Below are 24,579 nucleotides of genomic sequence, written 5' to 3'. Positions count from 1 at the left end.
TTTTACTCTAAAAGCACTGATGGGCCACTGAATTCTTTCAAGTAAGAGAACAACATGGTGTGATTTACATTTTTAAAAGTTAACTCTGGTTTCTGAGAGAAGGACTTGAAGGAACAAGAGTGGAATCAAGGAAGCCCATCAGGCGGCCCTTGAATTAGCTCAGGTGAGAGATACTGGAGGCTTCCAGAAGGATCTGGAAAGGAGACAGAGGGAAGAAGCATGGTGTTGATGGATGGTTGTAGGAGATGCAGGAAAACCAGGACAACCCTTGCGTTTTTGGTTCAAACATCTGAGTACCTGGTGGCACCTTCTAGGAAGATGGAGGAGAAGTGCCTTGGTGGCAGGAAATCAAGAGTTTTTCCCCAAAAAATGTTTGTTGAACTAGAGAACCACAATATTGGTCACATCAGATAATTGTTCTTCTATGATTAAATACCACATTTTCTTGCATGACCATTCAGTTATGAATTGTCTGGGGTGGCTTCCAGGTCCTCCTAGCAGACTCGGTGGCCCTCAAAGCTGAAAATATTTACTTTTTGGCCCTTTATAGGAAGTTTACCAACTCTGCAGTAGAGCATGGCCAGAACCTAATTTTAGAGTATGGTTTTCCTTTTTCTAAACCAGTGACCCTTTTCCATAATTTTTATAAAGCCTTTGACTTCTTGTAAAGCCACTCTGGCATTATTAAAATACATCTTTCTGTTTCACAGTTAGTTTACTATTGTGGTTTATCTTTTTATCTCTCCTTTTTTTTTTTGGTGTCTTTCCCTGATTAGTTCTCTTTACCCTCTAAAAGTGAATCTCTCCTAAACTACACTTCTCAGCCCTTTTTCTGTCATTTTCTTGATGTCTACACAGCTCACTATGTCTCTTCTGCAGGTGTCTGCACGGAAGCCAGCCGACCAAAGAAGCTTCCACTATTTAGTGAAGGTCCCCGACCTCACTCACCGTTCCCTAGCAGATCATTTACTGTTACTGACATTCGATCTAGCTCTGTTTGTTTGTCCCCTGTCTCTCCCCAGATACCATGCTGGTCCCATGAGGGCAAGGACTTTAACTGTTTTGTTCACTGGTGTATTTCCAGTGCCCACAACTGTGCTTGGCATGTGATAGGTACTCAATTGATATTTGTTGAATGAATGAATCTGTCCATTGTATTCTCTCTTTTGGGGGAAACTTATCCATGTCCACATTATCAACTATTACTTCTTTTCTAAAAAATTTATTTTATTCACGTATAATTGATTTACAATGTTGTGTTAATTTCTGCTTTACAGACACGTGACTCAGTGTATGTATACAACTTCTTCCATATTCTTTTCCATTGTGGTTTATCCCAGGATACTGAATATAGTTCTCTGTGATCTACAGTAGGGCCTCGTTGTTTACATTACTTCTAATTAGAAGACAACCAGTTTACATCTCTAAGTTCTAAATTTGATCATGCTCTAGATCCCAGATCACTTAGCCTAAAGTGTCATTTCCAGCCCTTTGTTTGACTGCTTCTCTACCTAAATCTTCATGCTCTATTAAAAACATTACTCTTTTTCTAGGGCGCAGTAAGTTCCCTCACCTCATACCCAGACACTGCTATTCTGATACTTCTGGAACATCACAGCCCTTTTGCAGGCTCTGGGTCTGCACAGGCTCTTTCTTCTTCCCCTAACTTATACTCAGCTGTCAAACCACAGCCCACATTCTCCCTCTTCAGAGAGGCCTTCCTTGGCTGACTGACCACGTGCCATCTCATCAGTTATTTCTTTCATGCCACCTGTCACAACCTTGAATCATCTGAATTGTTTCTTCACTAACGAACTGTGTGCATTCCCCCACTAGACTGCAAGCTCATTAAGGGCAAAGACTTTGTGTCTCTTGCTCACTTGCTAGGTCCTCAGTGGTAAGACCCTGCTTGCAACACTCTCAGGGATCAATAGAAGTTTGCTGGATGAATGAATTTCCAGACAGAACTCTTGAGTCTACAGTGATCGTCCTCCTGTCAAGTCGTAGCACTTGGCATTGCCAGTACTCTTCTGGGGATGGATGATCACTATCTTGGGAAGCCCTGGGATTGTTGACTTCAGTTGTTGTTTCCTGACTGCATGGGTGCTTGACTTCTCACAGGTTCCTGCCTCACTCCCCTGGTAAGGTTTGAATACCCATAGATATCAAAACAATACATCACACACACACGCACACACACAATGCTGCATACACAAACGCTCTCATTTGTTTTTACTTGGTTTATTATCATCTAAAGTTCCTTCCTCTAGGAAGGAAGGACAGGAATACTGTTCTTCATTTCACTGGTTGGGAGAAGAGGGAGAATTTACTTCCTAAAGCATTTTCTTTATTGATTTGGTGTTACCATTCAGGTATACATGCAAAATTGATTTGCATATCACATTTTGTTTTGTATTTGTGTGATGAATGAAATCATGAACTACTTGTGTAGAGAAGATGAAAATTTATAAGTGACATACCCTTTTTTTTTTTTTTTTTTTTTTTTTTTTTTTTTTTTTTTTTTTTTTAATGAGGATCTTGAATCAGATGCGTATGTTTGATTGATTGATTGATTGATTTTGGCTGTGTTGGGTCTTCGTTTCTGTGCGAGGGCTTTCTCCAGTTGTGGCAAGCGGGGGCCACTCTTCATCGCGATGCGCGGGCCTCTCTCCTTGCGGAGCACAGGCTCCAGACGCGCAGGCTCAGCAGTTGTGGCTCACGGGCCCAGCCGCTCTGCGGCATGTGGGATCTTCCCAGGCCAGGGCTCGAACCCGTGTCCCCTGCATTAGCAGGCAGATTCTCAACCACTGCGCCACCAGGGAAGCCCGACATACCCTTTTTAAAACCTGAAAGAAAATTGGTATAATCAGGTTAAATTTCCCTCATTAAACTTTACATACCATAGAAAGAAAAAGGCCATCAGAAAGAACATGCAATAGTTAACAGAAAAAGTGCAGAAAATAAGATATTTTAGAATGTATTTCTCTTTAAAGAAAGATTGTAATATTTAAAAATACTTTCTCCGATATATGTCTGCAACATGGGTAGGCAAACCTTTTCTGTAAAGGGCCAGATAATAAATATTTCAGGGTTTGTGGACCGTACAGTCTCTGCTGTAACTGTTAAACTCTGCTCTTGTTGCCTAAAAGCAGCCCTAGGCTTCATGTGAATGAACGGTGTGTCTGTGTTCCAATAAAGCTTTATTTGTGGACACTGAGATTTGAATTTTATTTAATTTTCACATGCCAAGAAATACAATTCTTCTTTTGATGTTTTTCAACCACTTAAAAATGTGAAAACCACTTTTAGCTTGCAGACCATCCACAAACAGCTGGTAGGACAGATCTGGACCGTAGGTTGTAGTTTGCCCGTCCTTGGTTGAGAGAGTTCAGCTTGAACAAGGGTGGTGTGTCTGCCTGGGGATGTACCATGTAATCATGTAAACATGTGTGTCAGCAGGATTGCATGTTGGGGAGTAGGAGTGACCTGAGAAGAAGCTGAGGAGATCCTCCGTAGAGAGCACTGAAGTTTGGCCAAAAGGCCAAGAGCAGAAATAAGAAACATGCCTTGTACTGCAGAGGATCCCAGGCTTTGAAACCGGCTCATGGATAAAAAAACAGAATCTGAAGCTGATAATTCACAAGTTTTTTGATTTTGACGCCAGAAAGGAATAGACAAAATGGTTAATTATTTAAAGTTTCACTATGTATACTATGTCATTGGAAAGTAGCAAGTTGAAAAAAATCTTTGACTTGCCACATGGTTACTTTCTTGACTGCCTATCAAGTTTGTCTACTTTTAAATATCAGGGGAGCCTGCTTTTTCTCTGAAAACAAATCTGTGAACTCCTAGTGGGAAGAACGTTTCTCAGCTAAATCTCTGTGTGCTTCTCTGGGATGTGAGGATGCCACACCCTGTAGTGGGGATGGCGGAGGCTGCACTGATGGATGCTCTCAGCTCTCAGCACCCTGGTCCTTGCAGGCGCCCCTCCCACCTCCTCTGTTTCCTGGGAAACGGTGTCTCCAGGCTGCTCTCAGGGAGCCTGCCCTTTCCCCGCAACCCTCAGCACTCCAATTCCAGCCCTTGGGAAGGAGACAGAGTAAACGGGGGAAACAGAGTGGGGAGGAGAGAAACTCAGAATCTCTCTGTTTGAACGTCTGAGTGTTTCCTGGAAACGATGTTGGAGATCATGATGGACGAATTAAAGTGTGTGTATGTATGATATCTGCATTCCCTTTTGATAACCATTGCTCTTCAGTGGTGCCTAGGGTTTTTTGTTTGTTTGTTTTTGTTGTTTTTTTAAATTAATTAATTAATTTATTTTTGGCTGTGTCGGGTCTTCGTTTCTGTGTGAGGGCTTTCTCTAGTTGTGGAATGCGGGGGCCACTCTTCATCGTGGTGCGTGGGCCTCTCACTATCGCGGCCTCTTTTGTTGCGGAGCACAGGCTCCAGACGCGCAGGCTCAGTAGTTGTGGCTCACGGGCCTAGTTGCTCCGCGGCATGTGGGATCTTCCCAGACCAGGGCTTGAACCCGTGTCCCCTGCATTGGCAGGCAAATTCTCAACCACTGCGCCACCAGGGAAGCCCGGTGCCTAGTTTTGATCTTCTGTTGGGCAAGAAAGATAGTTTGATTTCCTCTAATTGAGTCACTATGTCCGTCTTTTATATTTAGTGCAAAAATATTACAGTAAGGCAAAGTAAATTTGCTGTTTATGTGTTAAGTATAATCAAACTGCATCCCACAGTACAAAATCCTATACTTCTGAGTAGGCAACTGAGATTTGAATCACAATGCCACCACTTAAGTGTCCTCTTCCTCATTTAAGAAAGGAAGGTACAGATAGTAACAATAAGGATACTGACAACACCAATACCTCCTAGCCTTGTTTTAAATATTAAATAAGGTATCATGTTTAAGGCATCTGGCCAAGTGCTGTGCTAGAAACAGGGCCTAGCACAGAGGAACCACATGATAAATATGTGCTGAATCAGTTAAGGACAGTGCCAAGGCCATGGCAAGTGTGCAATAAAATCAGCTGTGCTTCCCTTCCCTTCCAAATACCCTCAGTAGTTTACAAGCCACTCAGCATTGCCATAGGAAAATAATGGCTTCTTAAGCTGCTAAGTGCCAGGGGGGTCACACTACATAGAGGCTCTGCTCAGCCCCCGTGTTCTTGATATGGGTTCAAGAGCAGAACTGAGTTCCTTTTTGTTTTTTTCTTAATTATTTTATTGAGGTAGAGTTGATTTACAATGTTGTGTTCATTTCTGCTGTACAGCAAAGTGATTCCGTTATACATAGACATACATTCTTTTTCATATTCTTTTCTATTATGGTTGAGTCGCTTTCTAACACACTGATGCAATGCATCATTTCCTCCCTCCCAAGTTTTACTTACAGGATTTTGAAACTGTGCAGGTGACCATCTAGTAATATCGAGTGATGTTTTCCACAAGCAATTCCATTTTGATAACTGGCCAATTTTCTAATATTGGTGAGTCAGGACCCTGTTTGTAAGTTGTTCCCTCTGAATAGACATGAGAAATGATGCAAACCTTAAATATATGGGAAACATCAATAGAAGGAAGCAATGAGAAGGACTGCTTTTAGGGCATCCCGTAAACAGCTTCTTCTTCATCTGCCCCCGACGATGAAGGGCCTATGATTATTAGGTGTCCTCCCTTGGGAGTTCCCTCCACTCATTATGGAATGTGAGTCACTGCATTAAGCACTTAGGTCAGTGCTTAAAAGTAGTGCTTTTGAAGTTCTCTGTGCAGTCTGTGGCCATGGCTGCAACGGAAGTATTGAATTTGTCATTCACGATGCAGCCAATAGATTTTTAACCTGACTGACCTTGGGTAGCCAAATAACCAGAGAAGGCACCCTCTTGCCTCTGGCAGAAGTTATCAGAAAAAAGGAAGGAAAGGAGGGAGGGGGGAGGGAGGGAAGGGATAAGTAAAAAGGAAAGCTTATTCACTCCTTAGTGGTGCATTAAAGTACTAAAGGATGATCTCTATTTATTTTAAGTGCAATTCCTGCCTTTGATCATCTGAATATAGTCAACATTAAGTTTTGACTCTGTAATCCTATGCCTAAGGTCACAGAAGGACAACCAAAACAGAATGTTTGTTGTAAAAGTCAAATACTTTATCATACTATGGACACACAATGAGGTAGTTCCCACGTTCCCTTGGAAGTGATTATGAGAAAACCTACTGGAATAGCCAACACTTCCATAGGACCACCCATGCTCCAGGTCCTAGTTAGGCACCCAACTCCCGCGTCTTGGCCTATAGTTACTTATTTTATCCTCCAGCATCCTAGTGAGGTAGATAATATTATTATTCCCATGGTACAGAAGAGGAAATTGAGGCACAGAGAGGTTAGGCAATTTGCCTAGTGTCACACAACATATAAATGAACTTGGAATTTATCTTCTAAAATGAGACTTTTGAGAGTGATAGGGGATGTTAATCATAATTGTACAAAATATCAGAGGTGAACTGGCACAGGCCCTAAAAAACTAGGACATCATAGTTAGCCTAAACTACCAAGGATTTGAATCCAGGGCCCAGATCCCGAGTCCACGCTTACCCCACTCCGGTAAACTGCCACCTACCTCTGACTGCCCTCATTTGCCCATTCTGTTTCCTACACCATTTACCGTACACTTTCACTCTCTAGCATTTTCCTTCCAGATGCCTTATTTTTTCTCATTATGTCTTTTTTTTAATTGAAGTATAGTTCATTTCAATGTTGTGTTAGTTTCAGGTGCACAGCAAAGTGATTCAGTGATATATATACTTATTTATTCTTTTTCAGATTCTTTTCCCTTATAGATTATTACAAAATATTGAGTAGAGTTCCCTGTGGTCCTTGTTGATTATCTATTTTTTTATATATAGCAGTGTGTATATGTTAATCCCAAACTCCTTATTTATCCCTTATTTTCTTGTTCATGATGCAACTGATTCAACTGTAGTGGGCCATTCTCATTACAAGGATGAAAAGGACAAGAGTCCCCATCATCCAGGACCTCAGTTAATAGGGACAAAGGGCTAAAACCTCATGATTTTCCTCAGGAACAGGTTAGAAGCGCCACTTGCTTTGATGAACCAAAGGAGAGCTCAGTGGTTACATAAAACAAAAGCAAAAGAACAGCTCATGTGCTTTTAGACCCATTTGCAAACATTCCCTTATGCTTTCTGTTGAGCAGAAATCTATACCGAACCTCAATCCTTTGAGAACTTGGCCAATAACAGACATGATGCTGTCAGAGGATTTTATGCTGCATATCCAAATGCAAAATGAAAGCATTAAAAATGCAAACTGAAAGTCAGCTGGGTTTGTTCCAAGGTTTATCCATGATGAGTCACCTATTTTTATTGCATAAGAAATCAAATCTAGAGTTGTAATTAAAACACTATACAGTGAATTTAAGGTAGTTCTTGGAGCATTCAAGATGTGCCTATTTGTTCAGGGACATTGTGTCCTTTGAGGTTTTTTTTAACCACTTTAATCTTCTGTAAAAAAGATGTTTTCTCAATTTTTGAGGAAAGACGCTCTATCATCTAAACACCCACAATGATTGGTTTTAATGCAGCAATTGTTACAGAAGCAAAGTACATAGATTGTGCCCTCATGCTTTGCACTGATGTCCTTTGGCAGCACTAGACACATATGTACTCTAGACATACTTTAAGGCATTTTTTTTTTTTAAATTGAAGTATAGTTGATTTATAATGTTGTATCTTTTTCAGATTCTTTTCCTTATAGGTTATTACAATATATTGAGTTTAGTTCCCTGTGCTGTATAGTAGGTCCTTGATAGTTACTATTTTATATGTAGTAGTGTGTATATGTTAATCCCAACTTCCTAGTTCATCCCTCCCCCACCCCTTCCTCTTTGGTAACCATCAGTTTGTTTTCTATGTCTGTGAATCTATTTCTGTTTTGTAAATAAGTTCATTTGTATTACTTTTTTAGATTCCGCATAGAAATGATATCATAAGCTATTTTTCTTTCTCTGTCTAACTTACTTCACTTAGTATGATAATCTCTAGGTCCATCCATGTTGCTGCAAATGACATTATTTCATTCCTTTTTTTATGGCTGAGTAATATTCCATTGTATATATGTACCACATCTTCTTTACCCATTCATCTGTTGATGGACATTTAGGTTGCTTCCATGTCTTGGCTATTGTGAATAGTGCTGCTATGAGCATTGGGGTGCATATATCTTTTTGAATTATGGTTTTCTCTGGATATATGTAAGGTATTCATTTTTAATCTTACCTCTTTTGAGCTCCCTAGTTCCCTAAAGACTAACTGCATTTAAATTTTACCTGAGGGTTTTGGAGAACTTCAGTGAAGAAGGGAAGGAATTGAGGATTGGATTGGTCCAAGTTTCTGGTACAGGGACTGAAAGAAGGAGAAAAAAAAAAAAGTCATCTTTAAATCATTTTTGCTGTATGGAAATAGTTTTTCATGTTAATTAATCACTGCAGGGTCATGAAGAACCGCAGTGTCACCTTAGGCATCTTCCTAAGTAGGTTTAAGGTAAAGATGTACAATTTTAAATACTGCATATTTTAAAGAACATGTATACTGATAATTTGAAGGCTAGATTTGAAGCTTATCAGTCTGTGAAGTCATATCCCTTTTCATAATGTATTTATTGAAAATACCATCTTACTTTATGGACTACGTATCTACTAAAATTAATGAATACATGTTTGTTTTTATATCCTTCTGATGCTCAATACTATGCAACTTAAAGGACTTCTTGCAGAAGTTAGTGATCCTAATTGATTTTTATATTCCTTTAGTCTAGACTCAAAAGTCGATCTAATCTATATAGTCATCATTTAATACCCAATGTACCTCCAACTGAAGAATGAATGCATTTCATAATGTGAGATACATGCATGTATAATTATCTCATTTTTATATTTTTAAGAATAAGGTATTAGACCAGCATTTATTCAGGATAAAGTGATATATAATTGGTACAGAATAAGCTTCCTCCATATGTTATTTATTCCTTTTGTTTGTTTATTTATTTTTGTTTTCTATCCAATGTATATAGAAACAGAGGAATTATTAGACCTCAAGATCCAACAGTTTCTCTCTTGTTTGTTTTCCTTTATAGTAGAAACCAGAAATCAGAAAAACCTTCATTTCTTTTCATCAGTTTTTAGAGCAGAGAGGTGAAATAAATTTCCTCTAAACACCAAGACAACCAAAGTTAGAGTCAAGGAATTTGGAAGTAGATGAACTTAGTTTTGCATATTGGATAAAGCTTGTAGGGCCCTTAAGAAAAAGCATGCTACTAATGTGCTGATCTGTCCATCTGTGCGCACTGGAGGCTTTGGACCCTTTAGGACACATGAACTGGGTTATTTCTGGACAATCAAGACTATATTGTTCAAATTATTAAAGAAACTAATAGAATTAGAGATGTTGTCCAAAAACAGCCTTTCACATCCATAATAATTTATGAGTTACCCAGCACCCTCTTTCCTTCAACATTTAGTTACAAAATCCTTTTTTAAGCTTATTATGTCAAATTACAGGCCAAATGAAATTCTATCCTATGCTGAAAATGGATGTGTATAATTGCCTGAAAGAGCTTTAATAAAATATAGTAATACATTATCAGTTTAATTTGCAACTAAGCCTTTGGTACGGTAATAGATTTATACAACTAATATTGTTAAATTCTTAGTTTTCATCCTCTCTTGTTTTAATTACAAGTTTCTTTTGAATGAAATCCACTTATGAGGTGTCTAATGGTTTCTTACTTCACCTTTCTTATTGGGATAGCTTTTAGAGTTTCCTCATCATATTTCCATTTAAATCTTCCAGGGAACACCTGAAACTTTAATGTGGAACAAGTGTGGACCTATGTAAAAGCTCTACAGATTACATTTCTTAATTGAAACTCTGTGCACTCAATAAGTGCTTGAGTGTTTACTGTCATAGTTTTGTTATATGTAGTTACATATAGATGTGTATGTGAGTGTATATATACAATATATATAATAAAAATATATTCAGGCATTACCAAACATATTATTCATTAATTTTCTCAATATATATTAAAATACTTACTGTGAGTAAAGACAGAATTCTCCATTCACATATACACATTTATTATTTTCAATTGTGGGTGTGCATTTTAAGAATCGTTTGTTATTACTGTCCGTTACACACTTCTGCATATTATATTGGCTCTGTGGTTATGGCATTTTTAGTGCTTCATTATTTGAATCCTGACAGTCTGCCTCCCAAAGCAATGTGTTTGTTTTTCATGTCTTCGCGGTACCCCATCTCATCCAGGAAATTTTGTTCCAAAGATAGTGTTCAGAGGTAGGTGCAGAAAACTTGTTCTGAAGACGAAGTTCAGAGTTAAATGAAAATGTCAGTCTGTGAATCAGGTGTGTTAATCAACATATTTGATAAAAATACAGTAGGGGATTCTAACAATGGGAATGGAGGCCAATCATGAACAACCGGGATGACCGCACCTGTCCGTGCTCGTGAGACTGTCCACCCAGCCGCTGACTGTCACTGTATGATGCCTGCTGAAAGCAACAGAAACCAAATTAATAAGGAAAAGTCAGCAGCCCTAATGAATATCCTCTAATTTGAAGGAATCAGCATGTTTTATAGCTCTGACAAATACAATTAGGACTGGAAATTTTATTCTTAATATACTGCAAGGTTTAATTTGATCAATTTTGATAACACTGAAAGATTTTAGTTGACATCATTACTTCTTTCTTCACAGTGGCTAGCATTCAGAAGCTTCCCGCAGCCTCTGTTCTAACAGACATCAACTTCCCAATGAAAGGACGGAAGGGCATGGTTGACTGGGCAAGAAACTCAGAAGACAGGGTGGTCATTCCAAAGAGCATCTTTACCCCCATATCATCAAAAGGTAAATATGTGAAATAATTTAAGCCTCGAACAAAAAATTTATAAGTTCAATTTAATAATACACTTGGCATAAATTCCCATGTATTTAGCAATTCAGGGAACAGTCTGCAATCACGACTCTAAACTCATTTTGTAACTATAGAAAACCTAATTTGGGCTTTAAATCTGAATTTACTTGAGGAAAGGATCTATTAAAATGAAAAAAAAAAAAAAATACAAGTGCAAATTATAGACCCGAGCTTGTCAGGGTCAAATTTCAGTGCTGGCAGTCTCATCCCAGTGTAAAGCACTTGGCCTAAGATTTTAAGTTTAGGTATTGAAATGTGTTGGATTTTCCATTCCATGCAAAATAATTGTTTCTGCCTCACTTTTTTTAAAAAAAGTTGGTATCTAAAAACAAATCTAACAAAAAATTAAGTTTTAAGCACATCTTCGGTAGCCTCTAAAATTTAATGGCCCTTTTCAAGAGTGACATTGTGGTCTTAATTCTTACGTTGGAAATTTTGACATTTTAACTGAGAGCTCCAAAAGAGAATTGGCTCTCCCCCATATCATTGGGAATTTAAACTCCTTAGCCGTAACTACAGCCGCTTCTTGTCTCAGCCTGCAGGAAAGTTACTTCATGACACAAAACCACTGAAAGTACATCTTCTGGAGCTACAATTAATGCATGCAGTGTGTGGGCTCACTTGCCCAGCACGGTTAAGAAGGAATTTCTTATACCTGGCTTTGCATCAGCAGATACTGGAATCCCCTTGTAATTAGGAGATTAAGGTTTTATAAGACACAGTATTTTTCTTGCTGTTTTGCTAACATTTTTAAATTTTATTCTTTCTAGAATTAGATGAATCATCGGTCTTTGTTCTTGGAGCAGTCCTGTACAAAAACTTAGATCTAATTTTGCCCACTCTGAGGTAAGCTACAAAGTAATAAGCTGTTGTAATCTCTGTAAATTATTCCAAATATATGATTCTAGCTCATTCTATGAAAATAGTCAAAGTTTGGTAATACAAAGGGCTTTTTTTTCTTAAATGAAATAGAAAATACCCATTTAATGAACAGCTTATTAGCATATTGTGCATTGCAAAACAACTAGGAAAGACAATTTTGGTTCCTGATTATAGCCGTGTAATTCTTTTGTAACTAATCATGACTTGCCTTAAGACCAAGGGAAAAAAAGTATGAAAAAGAAAACCTCAAGGCTCTATAATAGAATGGATCATTTTAAAATGAATCTTTCTTCTCCCTTTATTTGTACTTACTTGTACTGTTCATCAGCATTACATGAAATTAAAGGAGTGTCATGATGGCGGGGAATACTTGGTTTTGTTCATCTGCACAAGATCTCAATTTGCCTCTAGATAAATATTCAATTAAAGTTACATTAAGAAAAATGTTGTTATTCAATTAGAGGACGAATTTTGGAAGAAATCCATTGATTTCTTTCCTCCCAGACATTAAAAAGAAACAATTACAGATAGTAATTCTACCGACATTAATTTATTTGCTCTGCCGTCTTAAATATTTGACCAGATTGTACAGAAAACATGATACGCATCTCTCTGGATGGTGCTGTTCTCACTCTTGGTGACCTGTTTCCTCCACCCCACCTCACTGTGGAGGACTGAGACAAAGTTGTATTTTAGTTAAATACAGCCACACGGCCGTGAGCACGTACCCACAGCCTCATGAATAAAGCTTTAAGTTTTTCAAGAGGAGAGACTGCGAATGATGTGTACAGTTATACCAGGGGCCTAACAAATGGTCTAATAAATAAAAACAATTAGAGTTCAGCCCAGCAGGAAAAGGTCTCCCAAGGAAGCAATAACAGCTGCAGTTAGTCACGATTATTTGGAGAAAATCTATGTGCGGCGAATTATTATTATAGTCTGTGAATCATCCAGAGGGATGTTTTGACCACAGAGACAACTCTGGGAAATCTAGCTTTCTTTAACACCCTTCTTCTCTGGATGGAATTTGGGTTTCCTGAATTTGAATAGGTTTGTGTTTGGTTTTGTTCTACTAACAGATTTTCAAAGCTAATATATTTACTCTCAACTTTGCCATGGGTTTTATTAAAACACATTGGTCTGTATGGTTACTCACAGCTAAAATTGATTTATAGTTACACCACCTCTATTGCTGTGTTTGATGTTTATTTGAGGAGAAATGTGCTAAAGTTAAAAGTACCCAGATAGGGACTTCGCTGGTGGCACAGTTGGTTAAGAATCCACCTGCCAATGCAGGGGACACGGGTTCCATCCTTGGTCCGGGAAGATCCCACATGCCACGGGGCAACTAAGCCCGTGCGCCGCAACTACTGAGCCCATGTGCCACAGCTACTGAAGCCAGCGCACCTAGAGCCCGTGCTCCGCAACAAGAGAAGCCACCGCGATGAGAAGCCCACGCACCGCAATGAAGAGTAGCCCCCGCTCGCCGCAACTAGAGAAAGCCCGCACGCAGCAACGAAAACCCAATGCAGCCAAAAATAAATAAATAATTAAAAAAAAAAAAGTACCCAGATACTCAAAGTCAGACCCTTATTTCCACTGGGAGTTCGTTTGCATAAGCTAATCTTGCAGGAATTCTACACTAGGCACTAACTCACAATCTGATGACTTGGGTTTTAATTTCAATTTAACATAACAAGAAATTTATAAACTTGTTCAGTCACTCAGTCATCATCTGCCTTCAGTTCAACTTCAAAATAGAAGCACCTTTATATGCAACATTCATTCTGTTTGCTGCAGAGGGACATAATGAATACAAGTAAAATATTCAACATGAAATGTTGTAGATTGTGAATTAGTTTCCCTGCTACATGTTTAACAGAGTTTCATTATGACTAATCTTATTTTGAATAACACCGTAGAACTCACTCACCTACACAAAGTCAGATTATTTCAAGTTTCATAAATCTATATAGTCAAGGGAATTGGAAATTTATCTAGGGATATTATCAGCCTTTTTGTAAAAAAAAGTGTTTCAACATTTTTGAAATTATTGCAGAGGTAGTGGTCACTTGTGGGTGGACTAATGACAACATTGTAGGTGGTTGAATGGGTAAACTGGGAAAAGTCCAGAACTGCACCCCCTAGTACTACCTGGGACACAGGCAGATGCAGATTCGCCTTTGGGCAAGTCACTGACTTTATAAATTGTGGGGTTGGACTCAAAGGTTCTTTTTAACTTCAAAAATTCCCTGTCTTTATTTCAGTAAAATTGTAGGGTTGTGGCGTTCTGACATATTTTTTTAGCTTGAAGTTCTTAATAACCTTTGCATAAGAATTATGAATATGTATACCCACTCACACTTTCTAAGTATAATTAGGTAAATGACTATAGGAAAACAAACAACACCTTTGGATTCATTAGAAATAATGACAATAGAATGCTCAGGATGAAAAGTTTGTTTAAGCACTATTTGAAAAGTGAAATATTAGCATTTACTTCTCATTTTCTTTTATTTCATACTGTAAAATAAGGTAACCACTAAGCAATCTCGGCTTGTTTTTTTTTTTTTTTTTCTTTTCAAAAAGTTGTTCCAGAAAGTTTAGTGAGTAGAATAAGCCTTTCAAAAGACAAGGGTGATGTCTTTGTTTTATAGTCACTTAACAAACATTTACTAAGCAACAACCCTCCTCACCAAACTGTCTTAATGATTTTAAATCTCCTCTACTGTCAAAACTCCCAGAACAGTGCTTAATAAATAATACAGGTCCAAGAAATGTTTACTGGAATAACTGTCTTAACTGATAAAATATTCTATATAAGCCATTTTTTTTTAAATGAGATACATAGAAGTTTAGTGTTTACACTATTCAAATATTTTAGGAACAAAGGAATAAAATAATATATTCTATTGTTTTACTGTAAAATTCAACTGTGTGAATTGAACCCAATAGAAAAGGAAATATCTTCTTATTCAACATGAAAAAATATACAAATTTGCTCTATATGTTTACTTATTATTTACTAAATTTTTGTGATACATGTTCTTCTGTGATCATTTTACTAATAATTATCTGTTGAATATTTTGGAGCCAAGTTTCCCAGACACAGAATAATGTTAGGCTTGCTGTTAAGTCACCAGAAATTTTATATTTTGATACAATATTTTAAAACAATACTTTGCATAATTCCCCTCATGGGGACCCAGAAGGAGAACTTGACATAATGTTTTGAATAGATATAATTTAGAAATTTTCCTTCCTACAAAGACAGAAGTAACTTTTCATGTTGACTCTTTCATTTCGATATTTCTTTTTCTTCTCTTGCCCTAATATGCATTCGACTATTCTTTAATCTGCAATTTCAATTTTACTGCTGGATTGTCTTTCCTTTTACAATTAAGTGGATTCAAATTATGCCTTCGTCTGAAGGAAATGTGCTCTACTCAAGTCCAAACTAAATAAGGGCTATTCTCGCCCTCCCAACTGTATTCTTCGGAATAATGTCTTACAGTAAAAAGCATAGAGCCAGTGGACATTAGTGCTGCAAGCCCTTTAAAGGTTATGCCATCCAGAACTCTGATTCTACAGACAAGAGAACCTTATTGCCTCACTGACTGGCCAAAGATGATATGTCCAGTAGGTGGGTGGGTTCTAATGCATCTCAAGTCTTTGGTCCTCCAAAACCAGGATACTTCCACTGTCTTGCTGCCTCTGTGATGCTCATATCTACTCCTTTAAGCAGTACAAATTTCTACATTCCTTTGAATACACATATATCTTCCACAGAAGATTTTGAAAGGCCCAGGAAGAGGTAGCTGTGCGTGGGCAGCTCAAGGTGCTTGGGGTCAACTTGGTGGCCCTAACACAGCCTATGGGCAACAAGGCCTGGACTCTTCCCACCCTTCATGATCACTTTTGGGGCTGATAGCTGAAAGCTGGCCAGCTGAGGGCAAGGGGTCCTTTGGGGGGAGCTGAGACCACCCACACAGGCCCTATTCACATTAGGGAACTAATGACTACCCACAGCATGGTGTGTTCTTACTCTGCTGGTGAGGATTTTAACTGTAGTACCTTTTAGTAGGACAATTTGGTAACTCCAGGAGGCTTTAAAAATACATTCTCATTGATCCAGCAATGCCACTTGTAAGAATGTATCTGACAGAAATTATCTCTAAGGAAAAAGAAGTATATCCAATCATACATTCAAGCCAAGAACTTCAAGAAACAGTTGTAATCAACCCATTTTCTGATTCATTTAATAAAGCCAAGTTCCAGTTCTATAGGAAGATCATGATACTTTTGAGTATGGGATCAATGTGTACTTTTCCTGGTAGGACGTATGGAAAATATAGTCCTGTTTAAAAAAAAAAAAAAAAGAAAGAAAGAAAAAGAAACAGAAAAAAGACACATTAATGTAGCTATTAACACTCAAGATATTGTAAAGGATCTAATTAAAATTATATGCAAATTACAGTATAGTATTATAGTGCCAGGAAAAATACAGATGAACCCCCCAAAAAAGAAACTAAAAATAAACAACAAAAAAAACCCTCAACGTTCTCATAAGCCGCTAACATGAAAACTATCTTTTAAAAAGGAAAAAAAAGTCAATAATGCAAAATCACATAAATTGCTGTCAAGTGCACCAACCTAATAAAAGATAAATGATGCTAATTCTTTTCACATTTAGGAAATGGAACCCATTTGAGTTCCTAATATTATAGGAATTAAAGGCAAACAGGAAAAACAGTTGAACTAGAAAATATTGGAAATAATACAAAAATGAAAACATAATCACTTTTTAAAGAAATTTTTACTGGAGTATAGTTGCTGTACAATGTTGTGTTAAGTTTCTGCTGTATAGCAAAGTGAATCAGCTATATGTATACATATATCCCCTCTTTTTCGGATTTCCTTCCTGTTTAGGTCACAACAGAGCATTGAGTAGAGTTCCCTGTGCTGTACAGTAGGTTCTCAGTAGTTATCTATGTTATACACAGTAGTATATCCCCGCTTGGTGTCCATACGTTTGTTCTCTAAGTCTATGTTTCTATTTCTGCTTTGCAAATAGGTTAATCTGTATCATTTTTCTAGATTCTACATATATGTGATATTATTAATATAAGATTAATTAACTAATATGATTAATTAATGTGATTAAGTAATAAAACTATTAATATACGATATTTGTTTTTCTCTTTCTGACTTACTTCCCTCTGTATAACAGTCTCTAGTTCAATCACTTTTATACCAATTCATCCTGAAAGCACTGGACCTGAAGTACTGATTTCCCTCAAGAGCACCTTTTCTTCAGTTTGAGGACCAGACACTAAACCTTCCCACTTCATTCTGAATTTACAGTGAAATACTGTAGTTTTGTGATACTCTGTATCTTTTTATAATGCCCTACATTGAGAACATTAGAAATTAAAATTATCCATCGGGATAACAAATTGGCATGACTAATACTATAAAATATTGTAATATTGCCTAGTCAGTGCATTCTTTACAAAAATCTGAGTTTAATTGGGCCATACTATTTGAAAGTGTATTTAAATCCCTGATCACTTGGCTTCATTGTGGGTCTAGGTGGTGCCTCCCTCAGCAAACTTAACTTGAAATTCTCGTTAGTTTTTTTTTTATCTTTTATCTTTTTTTTTTTAAGCATCTTTATTGGAGTATAATTGCTTTACAATGGTGTGTTAGTTTCTGATGTATAACAAAGTGAATCAGCTATACGTATACATATATCCCCATATCTCCTCCCTCTTGCGTCTCCCTCCCACCCTCCCTATCCCACCCTTCTTGGTGGTCACAAAGCACCGAGCTGATCTCCCTGTGCCATGCGGCTGCTTCCCACTAGCTATCTATTTTACCTTTGGTAGTGTATATATGGCCATGTCACTCTCTCACTTTGTCCCGGCTTACCCTTCCCCCTCCCCATGTCCTCAGGTGCATTCTCTACGTCTGCGTCTTTATTCCTGTCTGGCCCCTAGGTTCTTCAGAAGTTTTTTTTGTTTTTTTTTTTAGATTCCATATATATGTGTCAGCATACCGTATTTTTTTTTCTCTTTCTGACTTACTTCACTCTGTATGACAGACTCTAGGTCCAGCCACCTCACTACAAATAACTCAATTTTGTTTCTTTTTTATGGCTGAGTAATATTCCATTGTATATATGTGCCACATCTTCTTTATCCATTCTTCTGTTGATGGACACTTAGGTTGCTTCCATGTCCTGGCTATTGTAAATAGTGCTGCAATGAACATTGTGGTACATGACTCTTTTTTTGAATTATGGTTTTCTCAGGGTATATGCCCAGTAGTGGGATTGCTGGTTCGTATGGTAGTTCTATCTTTAGTTTTTTAAGGAACCTCCATACTGTTCTCCATAGTGGCTCTATCAATTTACATTCCCACCAACAGTGCAAGAGGGTTCTCTCTTCTTCCCACCTCCTCTGGCATTTCTTGTTTGTAGATTTTTTTATGATGGCCATTCTGACATGTGTGAGGTGATACCTCATCGTAGTTTTGATTTGCATTTCTCTACTGATTAGTGATGTTGAGCATCCTTTCCTTTGTATATCTTCTTGGGGGGAAATGTCTGTTTAGGTCTTCTACCCATTTTTGGATTCGGTTGTTTGTTTTTTGATATTGACCTACATGAGCTGCTTGTATATTTTGGTGATTAATCCTTTGTCAGTTACTTTGTTAGAAAATGTTCTCTCCCATTCTGTGGGTTGTCTTTTCATCTTGTTTATGGTTTCCTTTGCTGTGCAAAAGCTTTTAAGTTTCATTAGGTCCCATTTGTTTATTTTTGCTTCTTTTTCCATTATTCTAGGAGGTGGGTCAAAAAGGATCTTGCTGTGATTTATGTCATAGAGTGTTCTGCCTATGTTTTCCTCTAAGAGTTTTATAGTATCTGGCCTTATATTTAGATCTTTAATCCATTTTGAGTTTATTTTTATGTATGGTGTTAGGGAGTGTTCTAATTTAATTCTTTTACACGCAGCTGTCCAGTTTTCCCAGCACAACTTATTGAGGAGGCTGTCTTTTCTCCACTGTATATTCTTGCCTCCTTTTCAAAGATAAGGTGCCCATATATGCATGGGTTTACCTCTGGGCTTTCTATCCTGTTCCATTTATCTATATTTCTGTTTTTGTGCCAGTACCATACTGTCTGGATTACTGTAGCTTTGTAATACAGTCTGAAGTCTGGGAGCCTGATTCCTCCAGCTCAGTCTTTCTTTCTCAAGATTGCTTTGGCTATTCAAGATCTTTTCTGTTTCCATACAAATTGTGAAATTTTTTGTTCTATTTCTGTGAAAAATGCCATTGGTAGTTTGATAGGGATAGCATTGAATCTGTAGATTGCTTTGGGTTGTATAGTCATTTTCACAATGTTGATTTTTCCAATCCAAGAACATGGTATATCTCTCCATCTGTTGGTATCATCTTTAATTTCTTTCATCATTGTCTTATAGTTTTCTGCATACAGGTCTTTTGTCTCCTTAGGTAGGTTTATTCCTAGGTATTGTATTCTTTTTGTTGCAATGCTAAATGGGAGTGTTTCCTTAATTTCTTTTACAGATTTTTCATCATTAGTGTATAGGAGTGCAAGAGATTTCTGTGCATTAATTTTGTATCCTGCTACTTTACCAAATTCATTGATTAGCTCTAGTTGTTTTCTGGCAGCATCTTTAGGATTCTCTATGTATAATATCGTGTCATCTGCAAACAGTGACAGTTTTACTTCTTCTTTTCCAATTTTGATTCCTTTTATTTCTTTTTCTTCTCTGATTGCTGTGGCTAACACTTTCAAAACTATGTTGAATACTAGTGGTGAGAGTGGGCAACCTTGTCTTCTTCCTGATCTTAGTGGAAATGGTTTCAGTTTTTCACCATTGAGAACGATATTGGCTGTGGATTTGTCATGTATGGCCTTTATTATGTTGATGTAATTTCCCTCAATGCCTACTTTCTGGAGGGTTTTTTTTTATTATTATTATAAATGGGTGTTGAATTTTGTTGAAAGCTTTTCCTGCATCTGTTGAGATTATCATATGGTTTTTATCCTTCAGTTTGTTATTATGGGGTATCACATTGATTGATTTGCGTATATTGAAGAATCGTTTCACTCCTGGGATAAACCCCACTTGATCATGGTGTATGATCCTTTTAATGTGCTGTTGAATTCTGTTTGCTAGTATTTTGTTGAGGATTTTTGCGTCTATGTTCATCAGTGATATTGGCCTGTAGTTTTCTTTTTTTGGGACATCTTTGTCTGGTTTTGGTATCACGGTGATGGTGGCCTCATAGAATGAGTTTGGGAGTGTTCCTCCCTCTGCTATATTTTGGAAGAGTTTGAGAAGGATGGGTGTTAGCTCTTCTCTAAATGTTTGATAGAATTCGCCTGTGAAGCCATCTGGTCCCATGCTTTTGTTTTTTGGAAGATTTTTAATCATAGTTTCAATTTCAATGCTTGTGATTGGTCTCTTTATATTTTCTATTTCTTCCTGGTTCAGTCTGGGAAGGTTGTGCTTTTCTAAGAATTTCTCGATTTCTTTCATATTATCCATTTTATTGGCATATAGTTGCTTGTAGTAATCTCTCATGATTCTTTGTATTTCTGCAGTGTCAGTTGTTACTTCTCCTTTTTCATTTCTAATCCTATTGATTTGAGTCTTCTCCCTTTTTTTCTTGATGAGTCTGGCTAGTGGTTTATCAATTTTGTTTATCTTCTCAAAAACGAGCTTTTAGTTTTATTGATCTTTGCTATTGTTTCCTTCATTTCTTTTTCATTTATTTCTGATCTGATCTTTATGATTTCTTTCCTTCTGGTAACTTTGGGGGATTTTTGTTCTTCTTTCTCTGATTGCTTCAGGTGTAAGGTTAGGTTGTTTATTTGAGATGTTTCTTGTTTCTTGAGGTAGGATTGTATTGCTGTAAACTTCCCTCTTAGCACTGCTTTTGCTGCTCCCATAGGTTTTGGGTTGTTGTGTTTTCATTGTCATTTGTTTCTAGGTGTTTTTTGATTTCCTCTTTGATTTCTTCAGTGATCTCTTGGTTATTTAGTAGTGTATTGTTTAGCCTTCATGTGTTTGTATTTTTTACAGATTTTTCCCTTTAATTGATATCTAGTCTCATAGCATTGTGGTTGGAAAAGATACATGATACAATTTCAATTTTCTTATATTTACCAAGGCTTGATTTGTGACTCAAGATATGATCTGTCCTGGAGAATATTCCATGAGCAGTTGCGAAGAAAGTGTATTCTGTTGTTTTTGGATGGAATGTCCTATAAATATCAATTAAGTCCATCTTGTTTAATTTAAAGCTTGTGTTTCCTTATTTATTTTCATTTTGGATGATCTGTCCATTGAGGAAATTGGGGTGTTAAAGTTCCCTATGATGATTGTGTTCCCTGTCAGTTTCCCATTTTATGGCTGTTAGCATTTGCCTTATGTATTGAAGTGCTCCTATGTTTTGGGCATAAATATTTACAATTGTTATATCTTCTTCTTGGATTGATCCCTTGCTCCTTATGTAGTGTCCTTCTTTGTCTCTTTAGTAGTCTATATTTTAAAGCCTATTTTGTCTGATATGAGAATTGCTACTCCAGCTTTCTTTTGATTTCCATTTGCATGGAATATCTTTTTCCATCCCCTCACTTTCAGTCTGTATGTGTCCCTAGGTCTGAAGTGGGTCTCTTGTAGACAGCATATATATGGGTCTTGTTTTTGTATCCATTCAACCAGTCTATGTCTTCTGGTTGGAGCATTTAATCCATTTACATTTAAGGTAGTTATCCATATGTATGTTCCTATTACCATTTTCTTAATTGTTTTGAGTTTTTTATTGTAGGTCTTTTCCTTCTCTTGTCTTTCCTGCCTAGAGAAGTTCCTTGAGCATTTGTTGTAAAACTGGTTTGGTGGTGCTGAATTCTCTTAACTTTTGCTTGTCTGTAAAGGTTTAAATTTCTCCACTGAATCTGAATGAGATCCTTGCTGGGTAGAGTAATCTTGGTTGTACGTTTTTCCCTTTCATCACTTTAAATATGTCCTGCCACTCCCTTTTGGCTTGCAGAGTTTCTGCTGAAAGATCAGCTGTTAACCTTATGGGGCTTCCGTTGTATGTTATTTGTTGCTTTTCCCTTGCTGCTTTTAATATATTTTCTTTTTATTTAACTTTTGATAGTTTTATTAATATGTGTCTTGGCGTGTTTCTCCTTGGATTTATCCTGTATGGGACTCTCTGCACTTCCTGGACTTGTTTGACTATTTCCTTCCCCATGTTAGGGAAGTTTTCAACTATAATCTCTTCAAATATTTTCTCAGATCCTTTCTTTTTCTCTTCTTCTTCTGGGACCCCTATAATTCGAATGTTGGTGAGTTTAATGTTGTCCCAAAGGTCTCTGAGACTGTCCTCAATTCTTTTCATTCTTTTTTTCTTTATTCTGCTCTGCAGTAGTTATTTCCACTCTTTTATCTTCCAGGTCACTTATCCGGTCTTCTGCCTCAGCTATTCTGCTATTCATTCCTTCTAGAGAATTTTTTATTTCTTTTATTGTGTTGTTCATCATTGTTTGTTTGCTCTTTATTTCTTCTAGGTCCTTGGTACACGTTTCTTGTCTTTTCTCCATTCTATTTCCAAGATTTTGGATCATCTTTACTATCATTACTCTGAATTCTTTTTCAGGTAGACTGCCTATTTCCTCTTCATTTGTTTGGTCTGGTGGGTTTTTAACTTGTTCCTTCATCTGCTGTGTATTTCTCTGTCTTCTCATTTTGCTTAACTTACTGTGTTTGGGGTCTCCTTTTCACAGGCTGCAGGTTTGTAGTTCCCATTGTTTTTGGTGTCCGCCCCCTGTGGGTAATGTTGATTCAGTGGGTTGTGTAGGCTTCCTGGTGCAGGAGACTGGTTTCTCTGTTCTGGTGGATCAGGCTGGATCTTGTCTTTCCGGTGGGCAGGTGCATGTCCAGTGGTGTGTTTTGGGGTGTCTGTGAACTTCTTATGATTTTAGGCAGCCTCTCTGCTAATGGGTGGGGTTGTGTTCCTGTCTTGCTTGTTGTTTGGCATGGGGTGTCCAGCACTGGAGCCTGCTGGTCGTTGAGTGGAGCTATGTCTTAGAATTGAGACAGAGATCTCTGGGAGACCTCTCTCTGATTGATATTACATGGGACCGGGAGGTCTCTGGTTGTCCAATGTCCTGAACTCAGCTCTCCCACCTCAGAGGCTCAGGCCTGACACCCAGCCAGAGCACCAAGTGCCTGTCAGCCACACGGCTGTATTAGCCCAGGAATAAGCTTTCTTCTAGGTAATTCCATTTTGCTGGCCATTGGAAAAAGAGGGCAAGGACTTTGGTGATTTTTGGCCGTGTCTGGGGAGCACCTCTGCTCTGTGTCTTTGTCACTGAAGGTCCGTGTTTTCATCTGTGCTCTTGTCCCTGAGTCGTTCTGCAGTCAAATCTTCCTTGCTGTCTGCCACCGGGCCACTCTCACGGAGGTGCTCAAGGCCCCCTCCCCCAAGCTCTCTGCACTTCCCCTGCCCACGCAGGAGGGACTACAGCACTCTGGGCCGCAGTGGTTGAAATTCTTGTTAGTTTTCAAAGTTCTAAGTTAGCCCAACCTTACTTGTAGCAGCCATCAGCTAATTTTAGTTTTAAAAGTAAATGTATTTAGCTCAGTGACATTGATGAAGTCCTCAGTTCAGTTTTTTTAAGTAAATTTATTTATTTATTGGCTGCATTAGGTCTTCGTTGCTGCGTGTGGGCTTTCTCTAGTTGCAGCGAGCGGGGGCTGCTCTTCATTGCGGTGTGCAGACTTCTCATTTTGGTGGCTTCTCTTTGTTGTGAAGCATGGGTTCTAGGCATGTGGACTTCAGTAGTTGTGGCACGTGGGCTCAGTAGTTGTGGCACATGGGCTCTAGAGCGCAGGCTCAGTAGTTGTGGAGCTCGGATGTAGTTGTTCCATGGCATGTGGCATCTTCCCGTACCGGGGCTGAATCCATGTCCCCTACATTAGGCAAGCAGATTCTTAACCACTGTGCCACCAGGGAAGTCCCCTCAGTTCAATTTTTTAGCATATATACCTAGGAGTGGGATTTCTAGATCGTATGGTAACTATATTTTTGATTTTTTGAAGACTCTGCCTACTGTTTTCCATAGCAGCTTCACCATTTTATATTCCCACCACAGTGCAGAAGCCTTCTGATTTCTCCACAACATTGTCAGCACGTTATTTTCTGGTTTTTTTTATCCTGGCCATCCTAAGGGATGTGAAGGAATATTTCCTTGTGATTTTGACCTGCATTTCCATGATGATTAGTGATGTCGAGCGTTTTCTCATGTATTATTGGCCTTTTGTATATAATCTTCAGAGAGATATCTAAGTCTCTTGTCTCTTTTTTAATCTTTTAAAAATTTATCTTTAATCTTTTTAATTTGTTTGGTTTTATTGTTAAATTTTAGTATGTCTTTATATATTCTCAATATTAACCCTTTATCATATATATGGCTTATAAATATTCTGTCTTATTACATAGATTGCCTTTTCACTCTGTCAGTTGTTTTCTTTACTGTTTTTAAGTTTGATGTTGTACCATATGTCTATTTTACCTTTTGTTGCCTGTACTTTTGGTGTCATATCAAAGAAATCATTGCTAAATTCAATGTCATGAAGCT

At 37.8% G+C, this 24,579-nt stretch overlaps 1 protein-coding gene across 3 annotated transcripts in view; it reads left to right on the top strand.

The window, feature by feature from the left end:
• ADGRB3 (adhesion G protein-coupled receptor B3) overlaps positions 1-24,579 on the top strand; it is a 794,502-nt gene that overhangs the window by 414,449 nt on the left and 355,474 nt on the right. For all 3 annotated transcript variants that reach the window (XM_007166663.2, XM_007166664.2, XM_007166665.3), the window contains 2 exons: positions 10,796-10,945; positions 11,783-11,858. In XM_007166663.2, coding sequence (XP_007166725.2) covers positions 10,796-10,945; positions 11,783-11,858 — 226 coding nt within the window. The remainder of the gene's footprint in view (positions 1-10,795; positions 10,946-11,782; positions 11,859-24,579) is intronic.

The sequence above is a fragment of the Balaenoptera acutorostrata genome, chromosome 14 (assembly GCF_949987535.1).
Source record: "Balaenoptera acutorostrata chromosome 14, mBalAcu1.1, whole genome shotgun sequence".
Classification (NCBI taxonomy): domain Eukaryota; kingdom Metazoa; phylum Chordata; class Mammalia; order Artiodactyla; family Balaenopteridae; genus Balaenoptera; species Balaenoptera acutorostrata.
This window is presented reverse-complemented; position numbering and strand designations above follow the sequence as displayed.